Source organism: Dryas octopetala, chromosome 2, assembly GCF_963921425.1.
Source record: "Dryas octopetala chromosome 2, drDryOcto1.1, whole genome shotgun sequence".
Taxonomy (NCBI): domain Eukaryota; kingdom Viridiplantae; phylum Streptophyta; class Magnoliopsida; order Rosales; family Rosaceae; genus Dryas; species Dryas octopetala.
Window position 1 is genome coordinate 21,709,183 of NC_141367.1, and position 26,367 is coordinate 21,735,549.

Below are 26,367 nucleotides of genomic sequence, written 5' to 3' on the forward strand. Positions count from 1 at the left end.
TACAGAATATACTAAAAATTAAAAACCTAGGTCGATCTATCTCTCAGCTCACTTCGATCTCGATCTGTCTCTCGATCTCTCGCAAATTCCATCTCGCAAAAACTGTCTCAGCTCATCAGTGTCACACACTCATCGTCGGAGTCGCCGTCGCCGTCGCCACTCCAGGCCCAGACTTCATTGTGAGTTCGTCTGTCTCTCTCACTCTCACTTCTCTGTCACTCTCACTTCTCTGTCTCTCTCTCACCCTCTGACTCTTAGCCTCTCCATTCACAGACGTCAAAGAACAACCTGACCAGTCGCACCCCAGCCTCTCTCTTGCCATCGCCGCCACCGCTTGAAGATCCTTTCGACAGGTGAAGTATGAATTTCTGGGTAAATTAGTTTCTGAATTTTTGGGTAAATTAGTTTGCTCACAAGGGCGTTTTCTGTGTGCTCCATTTTGTAGAACAAAACTTTAAATTAGTGAGTGACATTTGGACTATCTGCTCATCAGCCTCACACACTCACCGTCGCCACTCCCAGACTTCATTGTAAGTTCTTCTGTTTCTCTCACTCTCACTTCTCTTTCTCTCTCTCACCCTCTGACTCTTAGCCTCTCCATTCGCAGACGTCAAAGAATAACCTGACCAGTCGCACCCCAGCCACTCTTTGTCGTCGCCGCCACCGCTTGAAGATGCTCTCGACAGGTGAAGGTGAATTTCTAGGTAAATTAGTTTCTAAATTTTTGGGTAAATTAGTTTGCTCACAAGGGCGTTTTCTGTGCTCCATTTTGTAGAACAAAACTTTAAATTAGTGAGTGAGATTTGGACTATCTAGTAGTTGTAATTTTATATTATCATCCATGGTCCAGAACAAAACTTTAAATCTTTTATAATAAGTGAGAAAATGTAATGCTGAAGAAATGGAAGGTTCAACTTTTTTCATTTATTTTTTTTGAAAATAATTGAAGTGCATGTTTTCCTTGCTATAATAATGTGTTATATTTAATAAAACAAGGTTATGTTGTTGGGGGGTGATGTCTGGTGAAGTGTGAGCTAACAATAGTACTACCATGTCTGCCTTATTCATTGTTAATTGATTTGCAAACGTTTGTTTGACATAGACAGCCTTTGATTCTTATGAGCTGGAACCTGCTATTAATATATGGCTATATATTTGCACTTCACACCACATGAAAGCAATAATAAAATCAATGGGTATGTGTGAGTGTAGGCCAACCACTTGAGCTTTTGTTGTGGAGGCCCAGCAGATTGGTACCATATCATATTCACAAATAAAAACATATTGTTGTTATGATTTTTGGACTGTTTTGATGGTACCATCCTGGTAATAAGTTAGAAAAATGTGTCGGTGTGATGCTTCTTTGTTCTTACTTTCTTAATTAGATGAGATTGAATTAAGAAATGGGTGCTTCTGGTAGTTAATTACTGAATGAGGCTCCTTGTTTGACTTACTCTGTTGTGTTTTAGCAAATTATAAATTGTGCATTTCATTTTTCAGGTTTACTTTGTTTGTATTAGAAGACATAACCAGCAGCCCTTTTTACACATGAGGAATTGCTAACCTAGGTATATTTCTTAATTATTTACTTCGATCACATTCATGCTGCTGTTCAATTTTGGTCTTCTGATTTTAAGCTTGTGCTTGTAAATATGACATAAGAGCTGTCCTAGTATGCATATAAGTTTTTTATTTGAAAAAAATTGGGGGAACAATAAAGTGGCTAGTGTAGATTTCTGTATGGTACACTTGCTGAGTTTTAGGAATAATAGGTTGTCCCTCTAAAGTCTCTTATGAGCTTTTTGTTTTCCATATATAACATATATGTTTTGAATCTTATATGTAAATTGCAGTACATGAATGTTTGTCTCTTAGGGTAAAATTAAAATGTATTAATGAGTATTTGTTTCATAAGAGGCTAGGTGAGAAATTTGCATTTTAATTTGATTGCACATTAATATTGAATTGGCTATTGTCTCTTTATGTGAAGTTAATATCGACAATTAAAGGCAATGGATAAAACCTGGATGCATGCTGATAGGATGACTAAGGAGTATGAGGTGGGAGTTGAGAATTTTTTGGCATTTGCATTAGGGAATGCTACCAATCATAAGTACATTCAGTGTCCTTGTGTGAAATGTGGGAACTTGAATAAGTTTACCATTAAGATAGTAAGGGAGCATCTTTACTTTAATGGTATAGACAAGCGATATAATAATTGGATATGGCATGGTGAGTGTGCTGCCCCTACATTTGTGGAGTCAGAACATGATGTATTTGGGTCTGAAACAGTCAACATGTACGAAGGTGCATTTGATAATTTCAATGAGAATCCGGATGAGTTTATGAAGTTTGTTGAGGAAGGAGAGAGACCCTTATACCCACATTGTCATAATTACAGCAAGTTATCTGCCCTAGTCAAGTTGTTCAATTTGAAGGCAAAACATGGTCATTCCGACAATAGCTTTACTGATATGCTGGTCATCTTTGGAGATATGCTTCCAAAGGATCATTTGCTTCCCTTATCTACGTATGAGGCGAAGAAGACATTGGCTGCTTTAGGAATGGAATATGAGAAGATTCATGCATGTCCGAACAACTGTATTTTGTATAGAAAACAATATGAGCATGACACAAGGTGCCCCAAGTGTGATCTATCTCGGTGGAAGGTCAACAAGGAAGAAGTTGAGAAGGAAGGGGTGGCAGCAAAACTGTTGTGGTACTTTCCACCTATTCCAAGATTTAAACGGATGTTTAAATCTTGTGAGACTTCAAAGAATCTGACTTGGCATGCTGAACACAAAATGAGTGATGGCATGATGCGGCATCCAGCTGATTCTCCAGCTTGGAAGTTGGTTGACCAAAAGTGGCCAAATTTTGCAAGTGAGCCTAGAAATTTAAGGCTTGCCCTTTCTGCTGATGGGATAAATCCGCACAGTTCCCTTAGCAGCCGGTATAGTTGTTGGCCCGTACTTTTAGTGACTTATAACCTTCCTCCTTGGTTGTGCATGAAAAGGAAGTTTATGATGTTAACCTTGCTGATTTCTGGTCCTAGGCAGCCGGGAAACGATATAGACGTGTACTTAGAACCTTTGGTTGATGATTTGAAGACCTTGTGGGAGGGAATTGATGGAGTGCACGATGGATTTAGAAAAGACATCTTCTTTTTGAGGGCTGTACTTTTGTGGACAATCAATGATTTTCCTGCTTACGGTAACTTGTCTGGGTGCACGGTTAAGGGTTATAAAGCATGTCCCATTTGCGGAGAAGACACAGATTCGGTTTTTTTGAAACATGGTAAGAAAATGTGTTTCCAAGGCCACCGAAGATTCTTGGACCGCAACCACCCATATCGAAAACAAAAGGCTGCTTTTAATAACAAGCAGGATGATCGTGAGGCTCCTACACCTTTAAGTGGCGAAGATGTCTTAGAAAAAGTTTCTGGAATCAATTGTAACTTCGGGAAGACTAAGTCAACTAAGCCAAAAGGTGGTGAATCCCTTATTTCATGTTGGAAGAAAAGATCAATTTTCTTTGACCTTGAGTATTGGAAGTCACTTCATATTAGGCATTGCTTGGATGTAATGCACATTGAGAAGAATGTGTGCGATAGCATTATTGGAACTCTATTGAACATTCAAGGGAAGACCAAAGATGGTGTGGCTGCCCGTTTAGATCTGGTGGAAATGGGAGTTAGACTTGACTTGGCACCCGAGGTTGGGAATAAAAGAACTTTTTTGCCAGCAGCTCCATATACTCTTTCTAGGGTTGAGAAAAAAACACTATGTAGGTGTTTGTTGGGTACTAAGGTCCCGGAATGTTATTCTTCAAATGTGCGAAACCTCGTATCCATGGAAGAGTTGAAATTGTATGGTTTAAAGTCTCATGATTGTCACACGTTGATGCAGCAATTACTACCCATCGCCATACGTTCGGTGCTGCCCATCCACGTGAGATATGCAATAACAAGGCTATGTTTCTTCTTTAATGCTCTTTGCACTAAAGTGGTTGATGTGTCGAAGTTGGATAAAGTGCAATACGATCTCGTTGAAACTTTATGTTTGCTAGAGAAGATTTTCCCACCTTCGTTCTTCGATATAATGGTGCATTTAACCGTTCACCTTGTTAGAGAAGTTCGATTGTGCGGACCGGTTTGCTATAGATGGATGTATCCATTTGAAAGAGCCATGAAAGTCTTAAAGGGTTATGTACGGAACCGTAATCGACCGGAGGGCTGCATTGCTGAAGTTACATCGCTGAGGAAGCTGTGGAGTTTTGCTCCGACTATTTATCTGATCCAATAGCAATTGGAATTCCTCACTCGCGGATGGGGGCACAAAACAGCAATAGACCTCTCTCAGGGGCTAAGGCACATTTAGTAGACCGCGAATCTTGGGAGCAAGCACACCGAATTGTATTGGAGAATGCCTCAGAAGTCGAACCTTATGCCGAGTAAGTGTATTTATCCACCACTTAGACTTATAACATATTGAATTTAATTTAATTTGAAATCATCATTTTGATGTTTTTGTTTGGAATCTGTTGGTAGAGAACACAAGGCCTACTTGAAAGAATTACATGCAAGTAAAAAAAAAAGTGATAAGTGGTTGCTAGAAGCCCACAACCGTGAATTTATCTACTGGTTACGTCAAAATGTATGCTACTTTGTTACCTTTACAAAGCTTTGACTGTTACAAAATTTTGGTGTTTTGGAAAAGTTTTACAAAGTGTAACTCAATCTTTGTTACCATAGGTTTTACATCTAATTGAACTTGGAGAGGTGGAGATAACAATGTCATTAAGGCGGCTAGCTCACGGTCCACCAATGAGTGTGCTGAAGTATGAGGGTTATGAGATTGGGGGGTGCCATTTTCACACAAAGGCACGGGACAATAACCGTTCTGTCCAAAATAAAGGGGTTACCTTGGTGGCGAATACAATGCAGGTGGCGAGCGCGAAAGATAAGAATCCGGTCTACACTGACATGGTTTTCTATGGGGTTATCCAAGAAATTTGGGAGCTAGATTATTGTGATTTTCGGGTTCCTTTGTTTAAGTGTATGTGGGTAGAGAATAATAAGGGCATAAAGATAGATGACCTAGGGTTCTTATTGGTTAACCTTAATAGAATAGGTCATAAGAAAGATGCGTTTGCATTGGCTGCCCAAGTGAAGCAAGTCTTTTATGTAGATGATCCACTTGATTCGAGCTGGTCAGTCGTGATTGCAGCCCCTAATAAAGACTATTATGACTGTTCTCAAGAGGATGATTTAGGGAACAATGTGATTGATCATGAGTCCTTTACCAATGGCCTTCCATCTGTTGAGGAATTTGATGAGCTGATGAATGAGGATGACACCACTTACAAGAGGCCTGATTGTGAGGGAATATGGATACATCATGCAAATAAAAAGAAAAACAATGTAATAGAGAGAATGTTATATATAGAGCTGCTATTGTGCATTATTTGCAAAAAATGTAATGGAGAGAATATATGTATGTGTAATGGTACTGCTAGCTGCTGCTGGTTGTGTTAAGTTAATCATTTATATGTGTATTTTGTATTTGTGATCTTTTATTTGTATTTTGTATTTGTGATCTTTTATTTTGTATTTGTGATCTTGTAGTTGTGTTCAAGGAGTAAAATTTCGGTTTCGAGGAAATTTTCGATGGAAATTTCGACGGAAATTTTCGAGGAAATTTCGATTAAAATTTCGATTTCGATAAAATTAGACAAAAACGACGAAAATTGCTATCAAAATACGGAAATTTTGAATGAAACTTGACTATATGTTTATTTAACATATTATCTACTACATTTATAAAAAATATTGAAGAAACCAAATTATATAGTAAGTTTCATATGATATAAGGTAAATATAATGCGCGCTGGGCAAATACTGTTAAATAAAATTAGTATAATGAATAAATGAAATTAGTATATTCTTTATACTCTATAATCTATAAACTAAATCTTAATACTAAATTCTATATACTTTATATACTTTAATACTCTTTATACTCTATAATTTATAGACTAAACCCTATATACTCTATAATCTATACTCTATATTATTTAGGATATGGTATAGGATATTAGTGTTTAGGCCCTTTAGGAAATCTTCATATCTTTAATTCTTTTTTATATATAAATATATTAGGATTTAAAAATAACTAAACGAAACACCAAAATGGCCAAACGAAAACCGAAACTTTTTTTTTTTCTTTCCAATTGCCCAAAGTCTCCAAACCTCAATCAACTCTAAACCTTTTTCTTTTTTTTTTCTTTCATTTTCATTTGTTTTCCAAATTATTTATTTTTATTTTATACTTAAAAGTTAAAATTAAAAAGGGGCAATATCTTTTACCAAAAAAAAAAAAAAAAGACAATATCACTCACATTGCTATGTTGATAGTCGAGGAAGTTTCTTGGGAACATTATATTTGAATATTATAATAATAATTTTTTTTTGGTCGAATATTATAATATTATATTTCAAAAGTGAAAAAGTAGAAACATTTGACTCAATTGATATTAGTTGATGCAGACTATGCAGTGCACATTTGCACGTGAGTAACTAGAAAGATAAAAGGATAAGGATAAGGACTTGCAGTATCTTACATATATTATATATATACTGATACAAGATGTCAAGACCATTATAGATCAATATATGTATGCGCAGTCTTGGCCATATATGCATCATTAATTGAAGTATCAATTAGTTCAAAGTTCAAACCTTGCAGGGGTCTCGCGCCGAGGAAGAAACTTACAGAGAAGGAGTTGCAACTTGCAAGCGGAGAAAAGAGAGAGAGTCACGCCGGAGATGGAGTCGCAGGCGAAGAAGAGAGAGAGAGTCTCGCCAGTGATGAGGTAAGGGGAGAGAGATCTTTGGCAGGGGAGAAGACAGAGAGAAGAACTAAAGAAATATAGATCTAAGTGTGTGGTTGAAAAAGGAGAATACAGGCTTAAAATTGAGAAACTATTTGTAATAACAAAAAAAAATTAAATAAATAATCACATGTTTGGTAATCCAGGCCAAAAAACCTTCAAAAACTGACATGTGACACGTGGAAGAAACCCATTGGTAGATTCACGTGCACCAATGGGGCGAGTTTACTTGCATGCGCGGACGCATCATCCTTCCTCAACACTGCATCTCAGATTCCCAAACGCAGAGCCTGTTATAAAAATAAAACTGAACCCCCAATATTTCATTTTCAAGAAAAAACAGAAGAGAATTGGGAAATATGTCGAAGCCAAATTCCATGGACGCAGAAGAGTTTGAATTCTTGGAAATAGAAGCAGAACAAGAAGAAGAAGAAGGAGTTCTGGGTCTGGGTCTGTCACACTGGGAATTCATCGATGCTTCTGGTGCCGACTCAGAGAAGCACCACCACTCCGACTCTGATCAAGAACAAGAAGATGATCAAGAAGGAAATGGGTCTCATGGGTTTGATGGGCCTGCTTCGTCTTTGACTGATCCAATCGAAACCCATCATCACCTTCTTGTTCGTTTTCGTGATGTGGGTCTCAAACGTACAGCAAAATTTCAATTTACAGCGAAATTTCGTCGAAATTTCGCTTAAATTTCGACGAAATTTTACAGAAATACACTTGAAGGGGAATCGAAATTTCGGTCGAAATTTCGGCGAAATTTCGGCGAAATTTTCGAAATTTCGGCGAAAAATTACCGAAAATTAAGGGTTATGTGATAAAATTTCGGGATCCCAAAAAAACGAAAATTTCGGCGAAATTTCGCCGAAATTTTCGAAATTTCACTCCTTGGTTGTGTTAAGTAAATCATTTAAGTAAATTATTCATATGTAAATTATTTTTAATTGTTAAGTAAATTATTTTTAATACTGACTTTATTTGTTATTCATATGGAACAGGAGCCACAGCTGCAAAACAGAAATGGCTACACCAAGGAAAAAGAGAAGTGCCAAGTGGAAGGCCAACTCAACACAGCTGGCCAAAAAAATTGTTGAAACAGCCAAGTAGAAGGCTAAAAAGGGCTCATCACCAGCCAAGTCCAAGGCTAAAAAGGGCTCATCACCAGCCAAGTCCAAGGCTAAAAAGGCCTCATCACCAGCCAAGTCCAAGGCTAAAAAGACCTCATCACCAGCCAAACCCAAAGCCAAAAATGTGTCATCACCAGCCAAGTCCAAGGCAAAAAATGCCAAGTCCAAGGCCAAGCAGACTGGTCGTGGGGTTACAACCATGCACAGAGTTGTTGTGAAGAAAGCACAAGGAAGAAAGGTGAAAGTGGAGTTTAACTCCTTTGGCGCACCTTGCGGAGATGCACGTTCAACTTTTATGTCATACATTGGGGTTTTAGCTCGGACCACAGTGCCAATCATTTATAAAAACTGGCCAGCTGTAGATGACACCATAAAACAGAACATATGGGAGGATGTTATGGTAATTATGAAACCTTAGAATTGAACTTGCAACTGCACCTTCCTTTTAGCCTTTTTTACTTTATTTAGTGGATAACCATGTGCTTTTTTTTAATGATCCACTTGATGTAGGGTGCATTTGAGCTGGACCCGTCAAGCAGGAAACATGTTTTGTCGTCCGTTGGCATCAAATGGAGAACATTCAAGACTATGCTGACACGCAAATACATTCTCCCATTCATAAATGATGAGAAGATGTTAAAATCACCACCAAAGGAGTATAAAAGCATCGAGCAAGTCCATTGGGATCAGTTTGTTGCTGGCAGGGTTACGCAGTCCTTTATGGTATGTTATATATGTATGAAATTTAGATTTATGTGTTTTGACTTAACTGACTGGTAGGTACTTTATTTGACAATATGGTGTTGTCTTAATTGTAGGAAAAACACGAGGTTCAACGTCAAAAAACCCTCAAGAGGAAGTATCATCATAAACTTTCACGGAAGGGCTACATTGGATTGGAGGAGACTTTGGTAAGATTCTTAACAATCCATCTGTTGGCAGCACTTGCCTTATTTATAAGCCCACAAGTTCTGATTTTTTTTTTTTAATAAAGGCCTCATCTTTTAGTGGTTTTAATTATAAACTTATAAATTGTGCATTATTTTTATTATAACTTAGAGGAAAGAAAGTTTTGGGGAGGATGACCTCGACCGTTCAGTCCTATGGAAGAGGGCACGAGAAGACTCTAATGGGAAATTGGATGAGGAAGTTTCTGAAGTAGTGAATATCATTGTAAGGATTTACATTGTGCTTATACATGACTGCCATTGCTTATTCATTGATAATTATTTAAATTATGCATTATAATGTCAGGATGATTTGCTGGAAAAGAAGAAAAATGGAGAGTTGAAGGTTGAGGGTGCTAATGATGTGCTGACAATGGCTTTGAACACACCTGAGCATTCTGGTAGGGTCAGAGCAGTAGGTGGGAATGTCAACCCTCATGTGTACTTCAACATACCTAAAAAACCGAGGGAGATAATTACAAAGAAAGAGCTGATTGCAATGTTTCTGAAGGACCGTGAGGGGCTTTTGGAGAGGCTTGAAATATTAGAGAAGAAACAACGTGGTGATTCACCTGTTACACCAAAGATGGTACCTGCAGGCCAAGGTTTGATGTCAGATAAAGCAAGCTGTGTTTATGAGGACAAGGCTAAGGGTGTGGATGTCGAGGTGAAAAAGAAAGCTGCTGATGTTGAAGTAGTGGAGGTTGAAGAGGTCGATATTGCAGAAACTGTCAAGGTAGCTGCTCTCGATCCCTCTTTCCATTATGATAATCTTGTGAACACGTACTTGTAAAAACATACCTTAAAAAATGTTTGCCTACAGTCTTAAAACAATCTTTTATTGACTGTTCTATAAGTTTGGCTTGGTTTGTGTAGTGGGTGTTACATAAAGCTGAATGATGGGTCACTAAATGGTTGATGCTCAGCATGTATAGTTCCATTTGGGTCAGTGTGGGTTTGGATTTAAAGCATCAACTAAAAACTGAATACAAAGCCTTAAACCTATATGAGCTCATTAAAGGCAGACCTTTCTAGCCATTTTTTCTTTGTATACAAGTTATCCAAATCCTTATATAGTGTAGGGAAGGATTTTTGAAGTCTTGGAAGGGTTATTAGCTTCTATGCTAGAGTTCAGCTATCCTATTAGCAGTAAATCCATGAAAGTACGTCAAAAAATTAGCAACTAACTTTTTTGGCACACTGCAATTGCAAATTAATAGGAGCACTTCATTTTATATTGTTGTCTCTTGTAATTTGTGCTTTGTGGATTAATCTAATTTATATGTGGGCATTGTTTGGGACATACATGGCAGTGCCTACAGTCTTTTATTGACTGTTCTATAAGTTTTTGGACCTTATAATGTATCTTTATTATTCTAACGAGTGTTGCTTGTTTTTTCTTAACACCCTAGAAACAAAAAAAACAGGATCCTGTCATAAGGAAAGAGTTATTCAAGACATCAGAAGCTGGCAAGCGAGTGCCTCCGAATTGCAAGGCCTTATATCGTTTTGCGTGTGACGCGATGGCCACAAGTGGAAGAGCTATTGCAACAGATTTAGAGGAAGAATTCTTTGGGCATGTCCGACGTCTATACATCTTGAAAGAGGACATTACTTCCATCATGGAGATGCAAGAATTATCGGCCACGTGCATCGTGCTTTACATGAGGTAATTGTGCTTGCTGATTCAATGAGTATTTTCTCTAATATTTAAGTTATGATCTAGTAGCTGGTAGGATATGAACTAATTGAAATAAATAATTAGGCACCTATATGAAAAGGTTTTGAACTCACACATGGAAGAAATGGTTGCATTTGTGGACCCCTCGCGCATCTCACTTGGAGTAGGCGACTCACAACAGCGATCACAATATTTAGCAGATCGCTTTCATATGGGCAAATCAGATCGTGTTTTTTTACTTCCATACAATTCTGGGTAAGTTTCTGAAATTACTTATCTATTGATTAATTTAAAGCAAATTGTTTTCATATGGGCAAATCAGATTGTACTTGCTGATTAATGTTAACTTTTTCAAGGGCACACTGGATTTTGACCATTATCAATGAAGATAAAGATGCAGTTTTTATCATGGACCCTCTTCCGAAGCAAACCCATGACAAAGAGTGGATGGCAATTGTCAACAAGTAAGACTTTACTTTTATTTGATTCATTGTAACCACTCTTTTTTTCCCCATATTTATATATCATCTTTGTTTCAAGACATATAATTAAAATTTTCAATTTTTGTTGATTAAGTGCTATTAGACACTTTAATGGACTCACGGGTAGGACAAATAAGAAAACGCCCCAGTGGAGGCATCTATTCGTAAGTCCTCAACCTTTAATGTCATTAACCTTAATTTTATTTGTCTGACAAGTCCACATATGCATATGGCTTGAATATTAACTATGTGCCATTTTTTTGGATATATCATGCATAGTGTCCAAAGCAACCTGGTGGTGTTGAGTGTGGTTACTATGTGATGCAGTACATGAAGGAAATTATTGAGGATACCAACCTTGATTATGCGACCAAGGTCAGATTTCCAATTAATAAAAAAATATCTACCCAAGCTAGATTGTATTGCGTTTGTGTTGTTCATGCATTTGGATTAAATACTTAAAAGTATGGTTTGTAATATATGCAATTGAATAATCTGATCTGCCTTTTATCCTTTAAGTGGTTCAATAAACAATGTAGAAACTGCATGCATGCATACCCAAATTTTTGACTAAGTTCAACTTGGAGAAACTGCATCTTTGATGTTTGAGAGAGAGGTATTTGAAATTAATGTGAAAGTTAGAGTGGAGAACCTCTGAGAACCTCTGCTGCTTTGTGTCATATTGTTACTATATATTATTAATTTGAAACAGGGTTGCAACTACAGGGAGAAGGAATATTTGGTGCTTTTCTTATAGTGTGGTCTCTTTTCAAGGATAAGCAATTTTCTTAAAAGCACACATATGCATGAAGCAAGGAAATGGGAGGGTTGTTAGGCAGCAACTCATTTTCTAATGCTGCTATTGTCCATTCAACTACTCTGACTTGCTTTTATTCTTTATGCATATGCATGTTTAGTTGAAAATTGAGATTAATAAGGCATGCATGTATTCAGTATATAGAACTTATGAGATCAATGAATTTGTGATTAAATTAAAGAATATATGTTCCTTTGATGTTTTCAGTGGTCCAATATGAAGACCAAGCGAAGCGGATACACACAAGATCAAATAGATGAGTTGCGTGTGGAATGGGGAGATTTTCTGAACAATTATCTTTAGACCGACAAGTTAATTGGTAGGTGGTGTGCATTTTGCCTTTTTTGTGGATAGAAGAAAGCTGTCGTGCATGCTCATTTTTTGTAAAGCATGGAAGAAGATTGAAGATTTGGTGCTTTTAATTAGATCATACATGCTGCCATGACTATTTTGTAAAGGATGGCAAAATTGAAGATAGAACTAGCTAGCTAGCTAGACATAGTGCTGATTTGCAGATTAATTAGGCTAGGTGCTGTCATGTTATTTTGTACATGTGGGCAGCGTTTGGTACATTGTTTTGGTTTTGTAAAGGTCTTAACAAGCAGGGTTTAGGCAATATTGCCTTAGTTATTAGGCTGGTGGCATGGTATGTTTAGACCTCTACAAAACAAAAAATATATATATGGTTATCTTGTTGGATATTTGTATTGTTATTGGTGATTATGTACATGTAGGCAGCTTTGAATATTGTTATTGGTGATTATTGAAATATATGGAATGAGAATGCATGGAAGATTTTATGGCTGCACAAATTTATGTACAGGCTCAAATTTATGTATTCATATCATTTTTTAGGTGAAAAAAAACTGATATAGCAAGTTGTATTCCAATTTTCTTTTGTGAAATCGACATACTAAACGATATCAGTTTTAGACTAATAATTGATATTTTATAACGCTTTGATATCAGGTTCTTTGTCAGATCTGATATAAAAACACTATTTAGATATCAGAACCTATTCCATACCTGATATTGATATCAAGATTATATATATCAGATTCTACTATAGACCTGATATTGATACTATAGTTTTATATCATATTCTACCTCAAACCTGATATTGATATCGAGTTATATGTCAGTATTAGTATCCAATACGATATCTATTGACCAATCCTGTTGGTACTTGGATTTTATAGATATCAGAAATAATATCAAATTGGATATCTATTTTGTATTTAGGATATCAGGTTGAAAAAGAAAAATGATATAATAAACAATGTTTACATATCAGTTTAAAACTGATATCTAAAATACCATACATTAGATATCACGACGCGCTATATCAGACGGCTACCCAAATAGATATCAGTCCACGACTGATATCTATCGACATTTTTCTTGTAGTGTATTAATACATGCATAATGAATATGCTGTCAGAATCTCGATCCCCAAGTGCACGGTCAGCCCGGACCACCCAAGAAAATTCTAAGTAGATCAGATCAGGGGACCATTTATATACCCATATCACCATATGTACACATGACCAACCAAAAGAGAATGTACGTGGATATTCGATCAATTCATTAATTATTTCTCTTGAAACAGAAAGCATATATATATGCAAATAAGGGATAAAACTGCCCATTGATCGAGTTAAACAACTGCAAGGGAACAAGTTAATGAAGCATCACTTATGGAGCTGCCTTATTACTGATCGAGAAATAAAGTCCAACTAGGTTTGGGTGGTACAATTACTCCAATGCACATGCATGCTTAGGAGGTATTATTCTAGCTTTAAGAACTGGACTGCTCTCAAAGAAATTGGTTGGTCGAAGCTCAAATCCACCACTCAATGTTGGCATCATTGGAAAGTCTTCTTGGCAAGGAGCATGGTGAAACCCAATTAATGGTACTGTACCACAACACTATGTCTTTATTCTCAATCTCCCTATTCCTTCACGCAAAGCAATCAAATTAACGTACAGTAAAAATTTATAAACCAATCACAGGCACTTGTCCTGCTCCCACCATCATAATTAACATGGTAAAGTTCGTCTTTCGTATATGTAGTGACTGCATGAGATACATACAGTATATCACTTAATTAATAATGAAAAATCTATACTCTAATAGTTAAAAAGTGAACCGTTAAGATTCAAAATTCAAAAAATAATTGTATGCGATATATACAGACATAAAGCCAGTATTTTCCAATTTGGTTACTCTTTTGCTAACAAAATCTAATTAATCATACCATACCAGAGACTCCATACTGCTACACAGCTAAAGTGTCACCTCCTCGGCTCTGGTCAACATATTATCCTCCTGCCCATTTTTCAGACTTGTTGTATGGAGTAACCCATACATTGTACTTGGTGAAAGCACCACGAATTTGTGGGTAATCGTCCTCTAATAAAAGGAGTCTTGTAATTAACTGATCCTGGAATCAAACAATAACCAATAGGGTTCCCAGGTTTGGTCTTTTTATTAGGGTTCACCACAACCAGCCCAGATCGATGGCTTCAAACCCACAACCATCATGATTGCCCCACAAGCTTTGAGGGTATGGACCGCTGTCCCTGTACATATTGACATATAGATCGACCGTTGCCAAAAGATTAAATAAAATCTTAAAGGAAAAGGCCAATTCGCAGAAAAGGCCACGGAAGGAACGCTCGATTGATCATATATCAGACATCGACAAAATTAACAATGGGAAACCACACAAATTAAGAGAAAAGTTTCGAATATTAATGCCCTACTTGCATTTACGTTTGTGGGTTTGTACTTTGGACACATATATAGAATCTTGTGACCACCAGCATGGATTTGAAATTAATAGATTTTTTCCGGGCCAAAAAAAAAAAAAATTGATAGATTTTTTTAATTAAAAGTGGAATCCATATACACTTCGAGGCTATTGATATATTTATATAAGTATGAAGAAACAATAACATACAAGAAAACTAAAATCTAACTAACTCTCTTCGTTAAGGAATCTCTCAAATAATTTTATTTAAATGATTTCTCATAGGGTCCATTTCCTTTTGTATTTCAACAGTCTATTTTTTTAGGTATTTATTCAAAGATTATCTTTACAAAAAAATTAGACAAATGAAAAACCATTAAAATATCTAATTTTATTCAAATAAATAGATCAACAAAATAATTTCGATAAAAACTTGAAATGATAACCATTTAATCCAACAGTTAAATGGTTTTCGATTTATCTAATTTTTTACATAGATGACCATTCATGAATATAAAAAAAAGTAGACAGTTTCAATCATCAAAATACAATGTAAAACATGCCCCACGAAGATCTCTTAAATAAAATTATTTAAAAAATCTCGTAACGAAAGCTCCCTCATATCTTAAGATATATACAAGGAAGAATTATCTAAAAACGCTAGGAGAGGAATCCTTATCCAACAAGGTGGAGGAAACCAGTTGACTTGACAAGGAAGAATCCTTGTTAAATTTTTTATTGGTTATCACACCCCTTGCAAGCTGAACGGATCGGAAGTTGGGATAGAATAAAGGAAAAACAATCATGATCAGAAAGCCCACTGATCTTGGGTGCAAACATAACGGACTTTAAGCTCTTGACCTTTTTCCGAATATAATGATAGTCAACCTCAATATGCATGGTGCGTGGGAGTATGGAAAATCGGATTGGAAGCAAGATAAATAGTACTAATTAACATTATCACACCACAACTTAATTGGGACAACTGAGAGGTAGACAGAGATCCTTAAAAAGAGAACGAAGCCAAAAGATAAAAGACATTCATCGATAATTAATTACATTTTACACCTTTGTAGTTTGGGTGAAGTTTCCTTTGGTATTTTTGGAAAAATTATTGTATGTAACCGTAATACTACGTACATGATGACGTAGTATTACTAATCTACTTAGATTATAACACATGTACAATTTTAAGGATATTTGTTAGGATTGAGGGTTTTAGAAATTAATTATTGTATACGTGCTACAATTTAAGTGAATTAGTAACATCACTTCATTATGTTACGTGGTATTACGGTTACACACAATAATTTATCGTATTTTTTATATTTAAAATATTGCAATGTCTAAACTAAACTTCTAAAAAATTGCAATGTCAACCATTTATGAAATTTTCCATTAATTAAGCTGTTTTATGCTTATGTGACATGTGTGGACCCCACTTTATGTTGATGTGGAACTCAAATAAGTTCATAAAAAATTGTAAAAAAAAAAATGCAAGAAAAAAAAAAAGAGAAGAAAAAACAGCTCTGCTCCATCTCCATATATATATATATATGGAGGAGCAGCAGGTGAAAAGACGACTAGGATTCGATTTTAATGAAGCCATCTCCATCTCATATTCTCAATGAAGCAAACTCTATGATTAGATATTATTGCCATTTTAATTAATTAATAAATAGCTTACGGTTTTTTCTCATTATCTTAAAAATTATTTTTGCTTTGTTAATCATTTGTCAGAATGCATATCATTTTATTCAGGTTTTTCTATAAATTTTACAAGATCATTCATTCAGTAGATGAAATCCATATTCAAATTTTGAGCTAAATCAACTCATGAATTGAATAAAAAAAATTATACAAACCCAAATTATCTATTGTTATATAAAAAAAACACCATTTGCATATTATAGTGAATGAAGATCTTTATTGGGTACTGACATATATGTAATACAAATTAACTCTTATTAAGGTAAAAACAAAGAAATTAGACAAAATTCAAACGCTAATATTTAGAGTTATGTAGTACAGTTACGCAAGTCCACATGCTTAGGAGGTTTTGTTTTAAGCACAGGATTGCTCTCAAAGAAATTGGTAGGCCGGAGCTCAAATCCACCACTCAATGTTGGCATCACTGGAAAATCTTCTTGGCAAGGAACATGATGAAAGCCAATGGTGTACCATAACACTATGTCCTTATTTTCAATCTCTCGATTCCTGCACATTTAATTTGCACTAATTAGGGACAAGAAGAAAAAGCATAGTGGAAACAATCACCTAAAATTGTCACACCAATTACCACTAAGAAAATTTTTACAAAATAACCCATTTTAATACTTGATATACTTTTTTGACCTTCTATCGGTAAATTTACAATTTTGACTCTTTAGATCATTTTTAATCTGAATTAACTCTATTTTGATATGGACTATTCATGGTGGTCAAGACAATGGCTGAGATGGTGTTGATCACATCTTAATTGGCCTCTAGCTCGATCGACCATGATTGAATGAGTGGTAATTCAATCATTTTACAGCCCAAATGAATAAAAATTGTAAACTTTTTATGAATAAATAAACTAGATATGAAAATGGGTCATTTAGTGAAGATTCCTTATCTTAATACCTGAGGCTCCAAGTAGCCAATGTATCATCTCCATGGCTCCCATCAGTGAATTGTCCTCCTGCCCATTTTTCGGACTTGTTATAAGGTGTGACCCATACGTTATACTTGGTGAAGGCACCTCGGATTTGTGGGTAATCATCCTCGGATAAAAGTGGGTTTGAAATTGACCCTGGAATTAGACGATAGCCTATGTTGTTTCCAGGTTTGGTCTTCTTATTAGGGTTTACCACAACAAGCTCAGATGGCTTCAAGCCCAGTTGAATTTGTGCATCTGATTCAGTTTTGGCTGTCTCACTCTCAACTGTCCAATAACTCTTCCTAGGTGAGCTGTGGTCTGTCACTCTTTTGGTCACCAAATTGCTTTTGACAAAGGAGTTGGCTTCACCATCAATGTCTAGATCAAGATAGTAGGTTAAGAAGTGGTCATGGTACACCCCAATGGTGTTATCTGCTAGCAATGTGCCATAAGCATCTCCTTTTATTTGATCAGTGTGAGTGTATGCCACACCCTTCACTTCTAGTAGTCCTGTTAGCCCCACCTGTTGAGAAAGAAAAATGATCTAGTTTTGCAATAAAACCCCTAATTATCATCATTAATATAATCTTTAGTCCACTTTATTTTCTGAGAACATAATATAACAATATAGTGATATTTATTTATTACATCAATTATTATATATGGTATATTGTTAATTAATCTATCAAACCCACTGTTACAGGTGGTCTCTCTAACATTACATGTTTCGGTCATTAATTAAACGTACCAATACAAATAAATCATATCTCTATTAAAAATATATAATCAAATTATTATGTCAGAAATCATATCATACGTACCCCAAATTTGATGGAGCCGCTTGGCTTAAATTCCCAATCAAGTATGTAATCATAGTTGCCCACTGTAGAGACCATCCTCACTATTAAGTTCACCTCTGGCCTAACCTCTGTTATCTACATTAAAACCATATAACTCTCATGTCAAAGTGTCAAACTACCACATCCACACAAAAAAAGAAAGAGGTTCTATGCACAAAATAGTCTCACATTTTTAAAAATATAACAGTTTGGTCCCTTTTAATTGTCTAAATTAATGCAATTTTCATTTAGCGTTGAAAAACTCTTACAACTGTTTGATCCCTCATAAGCTCAACTTAAAAACTGGACTAAACTAAAAGAAATTTAAAATGTATATTTTTATATCATTGTAAGTCAAGAAGTGAACATTTACTATAATTTTTGTATAAAAAATTAAAATTAAAATGAATTTAATGGATTACCACCTTCCCTGCAGGAATTGCTGTTTCAGTGTGACGCCACAAGACAGTCCCAGCATGTTGCTCGAATATGCAGAAAGCATTGGGAATATGAACAGGAGTAGCATCTGCCCCAGCATCATAGTATGCATCTGCCCCAGCATCATAGTATGCATCTATGAATGCAGCATTGGCAGGACAATCAGTGAAGGGCTCTAATGACACGGCGCATAGTCCTAACCCGAATTCACCAGCATCAAAGAAGGTCTTGTAGTACCATTCTTCTGTTGGGTCCATGTATGGCACAAACAGCTCGGATATGAATCCTCTGTACAATACTTGACGATATCTACTCTTCTCCAAATCATAAATTGATGCTAGAGAAATTACTGGGCCAGCTCGAGCATCAAATCCTAGATGGAACACCCAATTGGCCCAACTGAGTGTAATGAGAAATCACAAAGTAAATTAACAAATGTTAAAGAGGTTCAAAATTCCAATTTAAGAAAGAAAAAAATTATAACAGGAATTAAGGCTAATTAAAGTCAAACACATAAGATCTACACTATGTAGCAAAGTATTGGGTTGGGCTTATTGGGCCGGATGACAAACTCAATCAGGGCTCAGAGGTAAAATCTTAGGACTTGTTACATAAGCTTCTCTAAAAGTCCATGTTAGGATTGTAGGAATAAGACAGCAGTTGACCAAAATGTAGAACCCCAGATATGCAGGTCACTGCCGGCATTTGCCATTAGTCAATAGCCATCATTATACTAGTCAACGGCTACAACTTAATTTGTTTTGTTTCCTAGTGTTTGATGCAATTTCTACCTACCTACTAGGCTACTACCTAGTATGTGCAATACTTTAGGTTCATTGTGAAGTGAAACCTCCCCAAGATAATGCCAATTATGGAGTCAAAATTAACCAATTTTTTAAATCTTTTACAAAATTAGAACCACCTAAAACTTTATAAAAAATTTGATCAACAATGTGAAAGCGTACATCTTTTATCATTTTTTTTAGACAAACAAAAATATGTCACATTGATCATTACCTTATTATATGTCCGTCAATTTTGAATCCGGGTCCATCCGGTTGCACCATAGTGAAACCATTTAGTTTTGGACCGAACGGCGGCTTCAGCTTTGACCGCCGGTACTCCGTTCCCTCTGCCTTTGGCACCGGAATCCTATCCCTATCATAATATTCAACTATCTTCAGTTCATCAAGATCAACCAACAAAGATATCCCCTCCAAGGGCCTCATGTACACATTAGCTGTTCCCTCTACATAATAACACAAAATTTTGATCACTCTTCTACTATGCTCCTCCCCAAACCACCCAACTGAAAACGTAGTACAAACAATCTCGGACAAATTAAGCCCCCTCTTCTTGACCGAGTCAAGAAATGGTTGATAGGACTGTGGCAGTGCACTTGCCTTTGTCTGTTCATCCAAGGTGAGCAAAGGGTAGCCATGTCCACCATAGACCTTATCAGACACTATAGAACGAGTTGATAAGTCCACTATGATTTCATGGGATTGTTTGGTGAGCCTTGTAATGACAAAGGCTCTGCGAGGTGGGGTTTTGGACTTGGGTTTTGATGAGAGCCATGTTTGGATGATGGGCTTGTCTGGCTCGTCCAAGCCTATGTATTGGAAGGTTAGGTTGTGTTTGGAGGGGGGATATGATTTTTGGACAATAGTCCGGACCAGAGTGAACTCAGATGGGGTTAGAGGGTCAAGTGGGTGGTGGTGGTGGGTGCTTAGGGTTGAGATTGGTGAGAAGGTGATCAAGAAGGAAGAAGAGAGTAATAAGAGCGTTAGTTTCAATGGTGAAGCCATGGCTATTGGCTTCTTCTTGTGCATGTGGAATAATCAAAGTAGCTAGCTTGACACCTTGTCCTTATATAGCATTGAACCCAAAAGTGCTTTCGGTTCTATTAGTTAGATTTTACTTGAAATAGTTTTTTTTTCCCATCAAATTATGGGAAATAACATGTTTTAGCTTTGAAAATCTCTCAATTTCTCTTTATGATGTACTCTTTCTTTGTTCCTTGCAATAAGATAGTCCTTAATGGACTCTTGTGGGTGATTGTTCTGTGAAGGGTCCATTGAATAGACCTCTTCCAGATGTATACTAAGGCTAATTACAAATAAATTAATAAAAAATTTCATAATTACATTTTAATCAATGCATTTTTTTATAATTTCTTTTTAGTTACAATTGACCAAGATGAAAAAATATAAATTACAATAAATTAAGAAACATACATTACTATTCAGATTTAGATTTATATTATGTTTGTATTTGATTGTTACGTAGCAAAAAGGCTTATGGGTTAGCTCTCGGAACCTAAACCCTAAGTCATAAGCTCCATAACTCTAATTTTAACCCTAAATCTCATTTGCATACCCTAAATTAAAGTAAAGGCACATCATAATTTTACGCTCATAAATAATGGAAAAAAAAAGAGGGAAAAATGATATTTTTCAATACACCAAAATACATTACATCATCAAGTGGATTAGGATTAAAAACTAAAATGAGATATAATTTCAAAAAACTCATTGACCTTTACGGGAAAAGAAAATTTACATTGACCATTAAGTAATATTGAAATGTTTTATTAATTTAAATGTAATTTGCTATATATAAATATATAATATCTAATCCAAATTTTAACAAATCAAACAAATATTATTATTAAAGCAATAATAATAATTTAGTGGAATACATAGGATTAAGTTAACCATTACTTAAAAATGGGGCAGGTGAGGACCAAAATATTCTAGTTTTTCCAATTATGGGTTCCAAATTTCCAATCAATATCTTGGCTTGGGTTTGATTCTAGTTTCACTGGGTCATGGTTCGATTGTGATTGTGAAAACTTTTCCTTCCAAGCTTAAAATGGGGCAGGTGAGGACAAAAATATTCAAGTTTTTCCAATTATGGGTTCCAAATTTCCAATCAATATCTTGGCTTAAGTTTGATTCTAGTTTCATTGGGTCATGGTTAGATTGTGATTGTGAAAATTTTTCCTTCCAAGCATTTTGTACAATGGGGCAGGCGAGGACAAAAATATTCAAGTTTTTCCAATTATGGGTTCCAATCAATATCTTGGCTTGGGGCCTTGGGTTTGATTCTAGTTTCACCGGGTCATGGCTAGATTGTGATTGTGAAAACTTTTCCTTCCAAGCATTTAGTACAACAGTCAATGCTTTGCGATCACATTCAATACAAGACAATGGCCTAACATTCTAACGATGGTTGGTCCGCACGGACCACACTTCCTCTCAATACCTTTGGATTACATAAGAATACTAATACTATCAGGAAAGAAAGGGCACTGCTTGAGTACTCATATGGGCTCATATAATTAGTGATGAGTACAAGATTAATACTCAAAATTGAGTACTTAAGAATTTTCCATTAGGGAAGGGTTCAAATTAATAATATATAAAAGAACTTCTAATAAGGCAGGCCTTTGCTGGAGTTACAAAGACAACATTTCCATCTTACATCAAAGAGCAATGGCATGCCTCCAGCAGTCCAGCTACTAACTCTCTTCCTCCCACTTGGACATTCATGAGACTAAATCTTAAGCTGTATTATCTTGATTAGACATCTTTAATTTCTTTCGTCCATTTTTAATATGTTAAGTTTTCTGGGAATGAAACCAGCCCTTGAGCTATGTAAAAATTTTCTAAAAATGAGACCAACCCTTGAGCTATGTAAAAAGCTTCAGAAAATACTTCTTTGATTAATAAAATTTACCTAGATCATCATTTACTACAAGTATAAAATGACATAATACCCAGAAAAAGAAATTAGTTATTAGATTTTAGATTTTAGCTTAATATCGGCAGCTCTGTAGAAATTTCCGTGCCTGCCCATGTTGTTGAAGTTACTATCTCCATAGTTCAAAAACAAATAAGCTCTCCACTTGGGGATACTTCAGCTGAGCGTGAGGTTCAATTCAAAGCTTACTTCCACCAAACACCATCTCCATGTTATAGCCACCCACCCACAAATTTCATCATTGATCGGCCAGAACCTACAAGTAGATGGTAGAGAATAAATTTTTAAAAGCGGAATGTGTGGGTGAACAGGCACATGAGTGACTGTTAGAACTTGTTAAATTTGTTGTCATTAAATCAAGTTACCACAACATACAAATAATATTCATCAACTTACCATGATTTGAAACTATACACCACGGCGATACTCCAATTGCTTTGTATTCTCTAGTAAAATCTGTCATACAAACCCAGATGAAAATTCCAATAATGACAACACTGGAACAAGAAAATGAAGCAAACTCTCATTGAGCAATGACCACTTTTCGAAACAGAGGCCACATGACAATGCAGAATCTTTCATTGGGAAAAAAATATAACAAAAAAGGTAGCCAAAAGTCCTTACTTCTCGAATGTAATTTGCAACTGCTTTGCAGCCTTCAATTGCAAGTTGCATTACGTTTTCAAAAATATCCAAAGGTAATTTAGCATCCATCTGCATTAACAAACATGGAAAATGAGTGGTTTACAGGAGAAGGCACTGAATGGGATACCATGTATGTCAATTACTACAATTATTGGAACTTAAACTTTGTGAAGAATAAATTAAAAAACAGATTATGACATAAGAACCTGAAGAAGAGTCACTTTGTCCAACTTTGGCATAATTCCTAAAGTGACATCAGGGCCTCCAGCACTATCTTCTACATAATTTAAATCTGTCCATCCAACAACAATAAACCCATATGAAAATTACAACATCATACTAGTAAAGAGGCATTATAGAGGCAAAAAAGAAGTAATGATCAAATACAAATATAAATCAAAGTATATATTTACCAAGCAGAGGGGTGCTATTAAGGTATCCAGAACTACAGGAAGTAACAAGATCACGCATTGGAATTCCAGCATCTGCAAGGGCCAGGGTTGCAGCATTGATACATGCAGATCTAGTTCCTGCAGAAGCAAAACAAATTTCAAACTCAAGGATAGATCTTCCCATTCTTAAATTGAACTAGTAAAGCAGCCGGTTCAAATCCAGCAGTATTTGCAAAGTGTTACAGAAAGAGGGGCTAGGATGACACTTTGGGTAACACTGTATTGAACAACAATAACAATTAATAGACTCTGCCTGCAGCATAGTTGACCCTCAAACCAAACTGTCTTAATAGTAGCTATAGAACACAAACTAGCAGACAGCTTGTAATTCAAATATAAGTGGTCCATAGTAAATTCCCATTCTATAAAATGAATTCAGGAGGCTTCATTTTTCCAACAAATAAGCTTGAATCTACAAATGTATTCAATAACAGAGGATCAAACATGGAAAAAAATGTAGAAAGAGACAGAGCAGCATCAATATATCATATATTCTGAATGTAGATTATCATATCGGACTTGTGACTACATAGAGACATTGCAATATACCTCCATCTGCTTGTAGAACTTGCACAAAAATATCTATCTGCAAAAAACATATACAAGGCTTCAGAAAAGAACAACTGTGCATTCATGCAGGAAAAGTTCCCAAGACGCTAACTACAATAGAACCTGAGACCGAGGCATTAAATGCGTCAAAATGCATGCTTCCATGGTTTGGCGAATAACTAGAGATATCTCTGTGGATCGCCTGAGAGCATCAAGGATACACATATCAATTATATTTTAATGTAGTAATGGATACAACACGGTTATGCTAAAATTAAAATAGAAGATCACATAAAGCATTTATGGTTGGAAATTGAAAGAGAATAGAAGATATAACCTATCACCCTTTGGTTTTCTCATACGATCTCCAGTACTAAAATTTGCCATGGTGTATTCACAGCGCACCTAAAATTATTCACAATTATGGACAATATTTACAAATATATAAATGCCTGTTAAGTTTAACATATCAAACACAAGTATGCAACATGGATAAGTTCAATAAATAGAGATTTAGATAAGTTATTACCAGCGCATTGTCACTCATTTGTTGGCTCCTATTTTGGACCTGAAAAACAAAGTAAATTATAAAAATTTAACTTGAAAATTAGAAAAGAATTGTGAAATACTAATAATGAGTACCACATATAAGCTTACTAAAATTTTAGCTCATACTGAACTGAAGCGTGCAAAAAGGTTTAAAACATGGATTAACTAACCTCTCTAGGGCCATACACAGCAGCAATGACTTTGGTGTTACCCATCTCAAACACAGCAGAACTGAATTTTAACATGCAAGATGAATTAAAAACAAAATAAAAAACAATTAAAAAAAGAAAGCAAGGTTTTAGTAATTAGAACCCATCGGCTTTGGCCACAACACCAATCTCTGCTCGAATTTGTCTCATCTGCGATCAAGGATAAAAAGAAAATTTTAATTAATTGATTAAAACAAATGAAGAACTTTATAATGATAATTAAATGAAAATGAAAATAGAAAGATAGATAAATACTTCCATGGGGCGGCGACCATCTAAGCGAAGACCTTCAGGGCTCACGTACTCCATCTGTTGGAACACCATTACAACCAAATTACAAAACTCCATAACTAACAAGAAACAAATAGTAGGGAAAACCAATCATCATCGAAATGTAAACATTATAACGACCAAACTACAAAGTTCGATAGTTAATCCACAATTGAACATCATAAAAAACAACCACAAATACAACAGCTTTGTTACAGTTACGGCAACAATATGTACAACAGAATTTACTTGTAGTCATGCATTTCAACTCTAGAAACTCAATTCAAACAATCCCAAACGAACTTAATTTTCATCCTTAAGTTACAATTCAACTTACACCCATCACCCAAAAATTTTTACCACATTTTATAAATGAATACGAACCCTCTTACGTTTCTGACTTTATGCCCACAATTTATTACAAACTACACTAACCTCTGGAGCGTGTGCTCAAGGCTTTTGTTTAACGTGAAAATATGCCTAAAACAAATAGTTTTCAAACTCAGCAGCCAGGCAACAACAACATAGCCTCAAATAATGAGCTTGAAAAACCTTTCAAGATAAAACGCAGCCAGTCAAGCTCACCGGTTAAGCAAAAAAAGCAGCTAACTGCGAACAAAAAACAGAACAAATACAAGAAATTAAACCCTAGAGAAGAAATACCTTCGGCCTTTGGGAGCAAATCAGCTAAACAAGTTTCTGCGATTGGGCGCCAACTGCCGAACTGGGAAGTCTGGGACTGCGTCAGACTGCCCGACTGTGAGACTAGGGCTAGCTGAGCCTGGGCCTCAAGGGCTGCGATGGGCTTAGTGGGGGATATGGGCTTTTGGAGAAAGGTTGGCTATGTATAAAATGACTAGAAAGAAAATAAATGGATTTGCATGATTTTTTTTTTTTAAGAGTTAGTAATTTAAAACGGGTTATTAGTAATCAAATAGGTATTTAAAATGGGTTATTAGTAATTTAAATATGTGTAATTAGATTAATCTGAGGACCCTTATAAAATAGTCCATCACACTTCCTTGGTCCCTTATACTAGTCATTTTGCAATGGTACCACTTCACATTACTACTGCATAATACATAATAACATTAGCATTACATGTAAGACCTTTTAAATTGTTGGTTAAAGCAAATTGAATGGTTGAGAATTGAGATCGCATCTAACCAGAACTTCTCTGTAACAGAGATAGTGATGTGGCATAAAAAATGTAAGAGGAGAGTCTCATATTTCAATGTTCAAATTCTCTCTCCTCTCACATCTCACACAGTCACACATAACATTATCTTATTTTTCTTACACATTT

The 26,367-nt window shown here is 35.7% G+C and overlaps 4 protein-coding genes and 1 pseudogene across 7 annotated transcripts; 3 read left to right on the forward strand and 2 right to left on the reverse strand.

Moving 5' to 3' along the window:
* The first annotated feature begins 2,012 nt into the window (after window positions 1-2,012).
* Window positions 2,013-5,643, forward strand: LOC147294095 (uncharacterized; annotated as a pseudogene).
* A 1,607-nt stretch (window positions 5,644-7,250) lies between these two features.
* LOC147294096 (uncharacterized) lies at window positions 7,251-9,890 on the forward strand. Its single transcript, XM_086231173.1, has 7 exons — window positions 7,251-7,539; window positions 8,030-8,424; window positions 8,535-8,747; window positions 8,843-8,935; window positions 9,084-9,197; window positions 9,279-9,754; window positions 9,848-9,890. Exons 1-7 carry the CDS (start codon window positions 7,251-7,253, stop codon window positions 9,888-9,890), a joined length of 1,623 nt encoding a protein of 540 aa, XP_086087299.1.
* A 641-nt stretch (window positions 9,891-10,531) lies between these two features.
* On the forward strand, window positions 10,532-12,378 carry LOC147294097 (uncharacterized). Its single transcript, XM_086234443.1, has 6 exons — window positions 10,532-10,640; window positions 10,737-10,907; window positions 11,009-11,116; window positions 11,229-11,298; window positions 11,414-11,509; window positions 12,159-12,378. Exons 1-6 carry the CDS (start codon window positions 10,594-10,596, stop codon window positions 12,252-12,254), a joined length of 588 nt encoding a protein of 195 aa, XP_086090569.1. The 5' UTR covers window positions 10,532-10,593; the 3' UTR covers window positions 12,255-12,378.
* A 4,233-nt stretch (window positions 12,379-16,611) lies between these two features.
* Window positions 16,612-20,509, reverse strand: LOC147294098 (amine oxidase [copper-containing] alpha 2, peroxisomal-like). Of its 2 annotated transcripts, none has more exons than XM_086232321.1 (5): window positions 19,640-20,509; window positions 18,607-19,021; window positions 18,167-18,280; window positions 17,330-17,868; window positions 16,612-16,921 (listed from the first exon to the last, which is right to left on the reverse strand). In XM_086232321.1, the coding sequence occupies exons 1-5, from the start codon at window positions 20,452-20,454 to the stop codon at window positions 16,723-16,725; spliced, it is 2,082 nt and encodes a 693-aa protein (XP_086088447.1). In that variant the 5' UTR covers window positions 20,455-20,509; the 3' UTR covers window positions 16,612-16,722. The 2 variants fall into 2 exon arrangements, with proteins under 2 accessions (XP_086088447.1, XP_086088448.1); XM_086232322.1 differs by having other exon boundaries at window positions 18,610-19,021; window positions 19,640-20,506.
* Window positions 20,510-22,319: 1,810 nt separating this feature from the next.
* On the reverse strand, window positions 22,320-25,834 carry RRP41 (3'-5'-exoribonuclease family protein). Of its 3 annotated transcripts, XM_086232338.1 has the most exons (14): window positions 25,725-25,814; window positions 25,497-25,613; window positions 25,047-25,100; window positions 24,895-24,941; window positions 24,753-24,813; window positions 24,563-24,601; window positions 24,371-24,438; window positions 24,157-24,235; window positions 24,034-24,070; window positions 23,446-23,562; window positions 23,239-23,324; window positions 23,012-23,101; window positions 22,784-22,843; window positions 22,320-22,643 (listed from the first exon to the last, which is right to left on the reverse strand). In XM_086232338.1, exons 3-13 carry the CDS (start codon window positions 25,098-25,100, stop codon window positions 22,796-22,798), a joined length of 726 nt encoding a protein of 241 aa, XP_086088464.1. In that variant the 5' UTR covers window positions 25,497-25,613; window positions 25,725-25,814; the 3' UTR covers window positions 22,320-22,643; window positions 22,784-22,795. The 3 variants fall into 3 exon arrangements, with proteins under 3 accessions (XP_086088464.1, XP_086088463.1, XP_086088462.1); XM_086232337.1 differs by lacking the exon at window positions 25,497-25,613 and having other exon boundaries at window positions 25,725-25,834; XM_086232336.1 differs by lacking the exons at window positions 25,497-25,613; window positions 25,725-25,814 and having other exon boundaries at window positions 25,047-25,115.
* Between the last annotated feature and the right edge of the window lie 533 nt (window positions 25,835-26,367).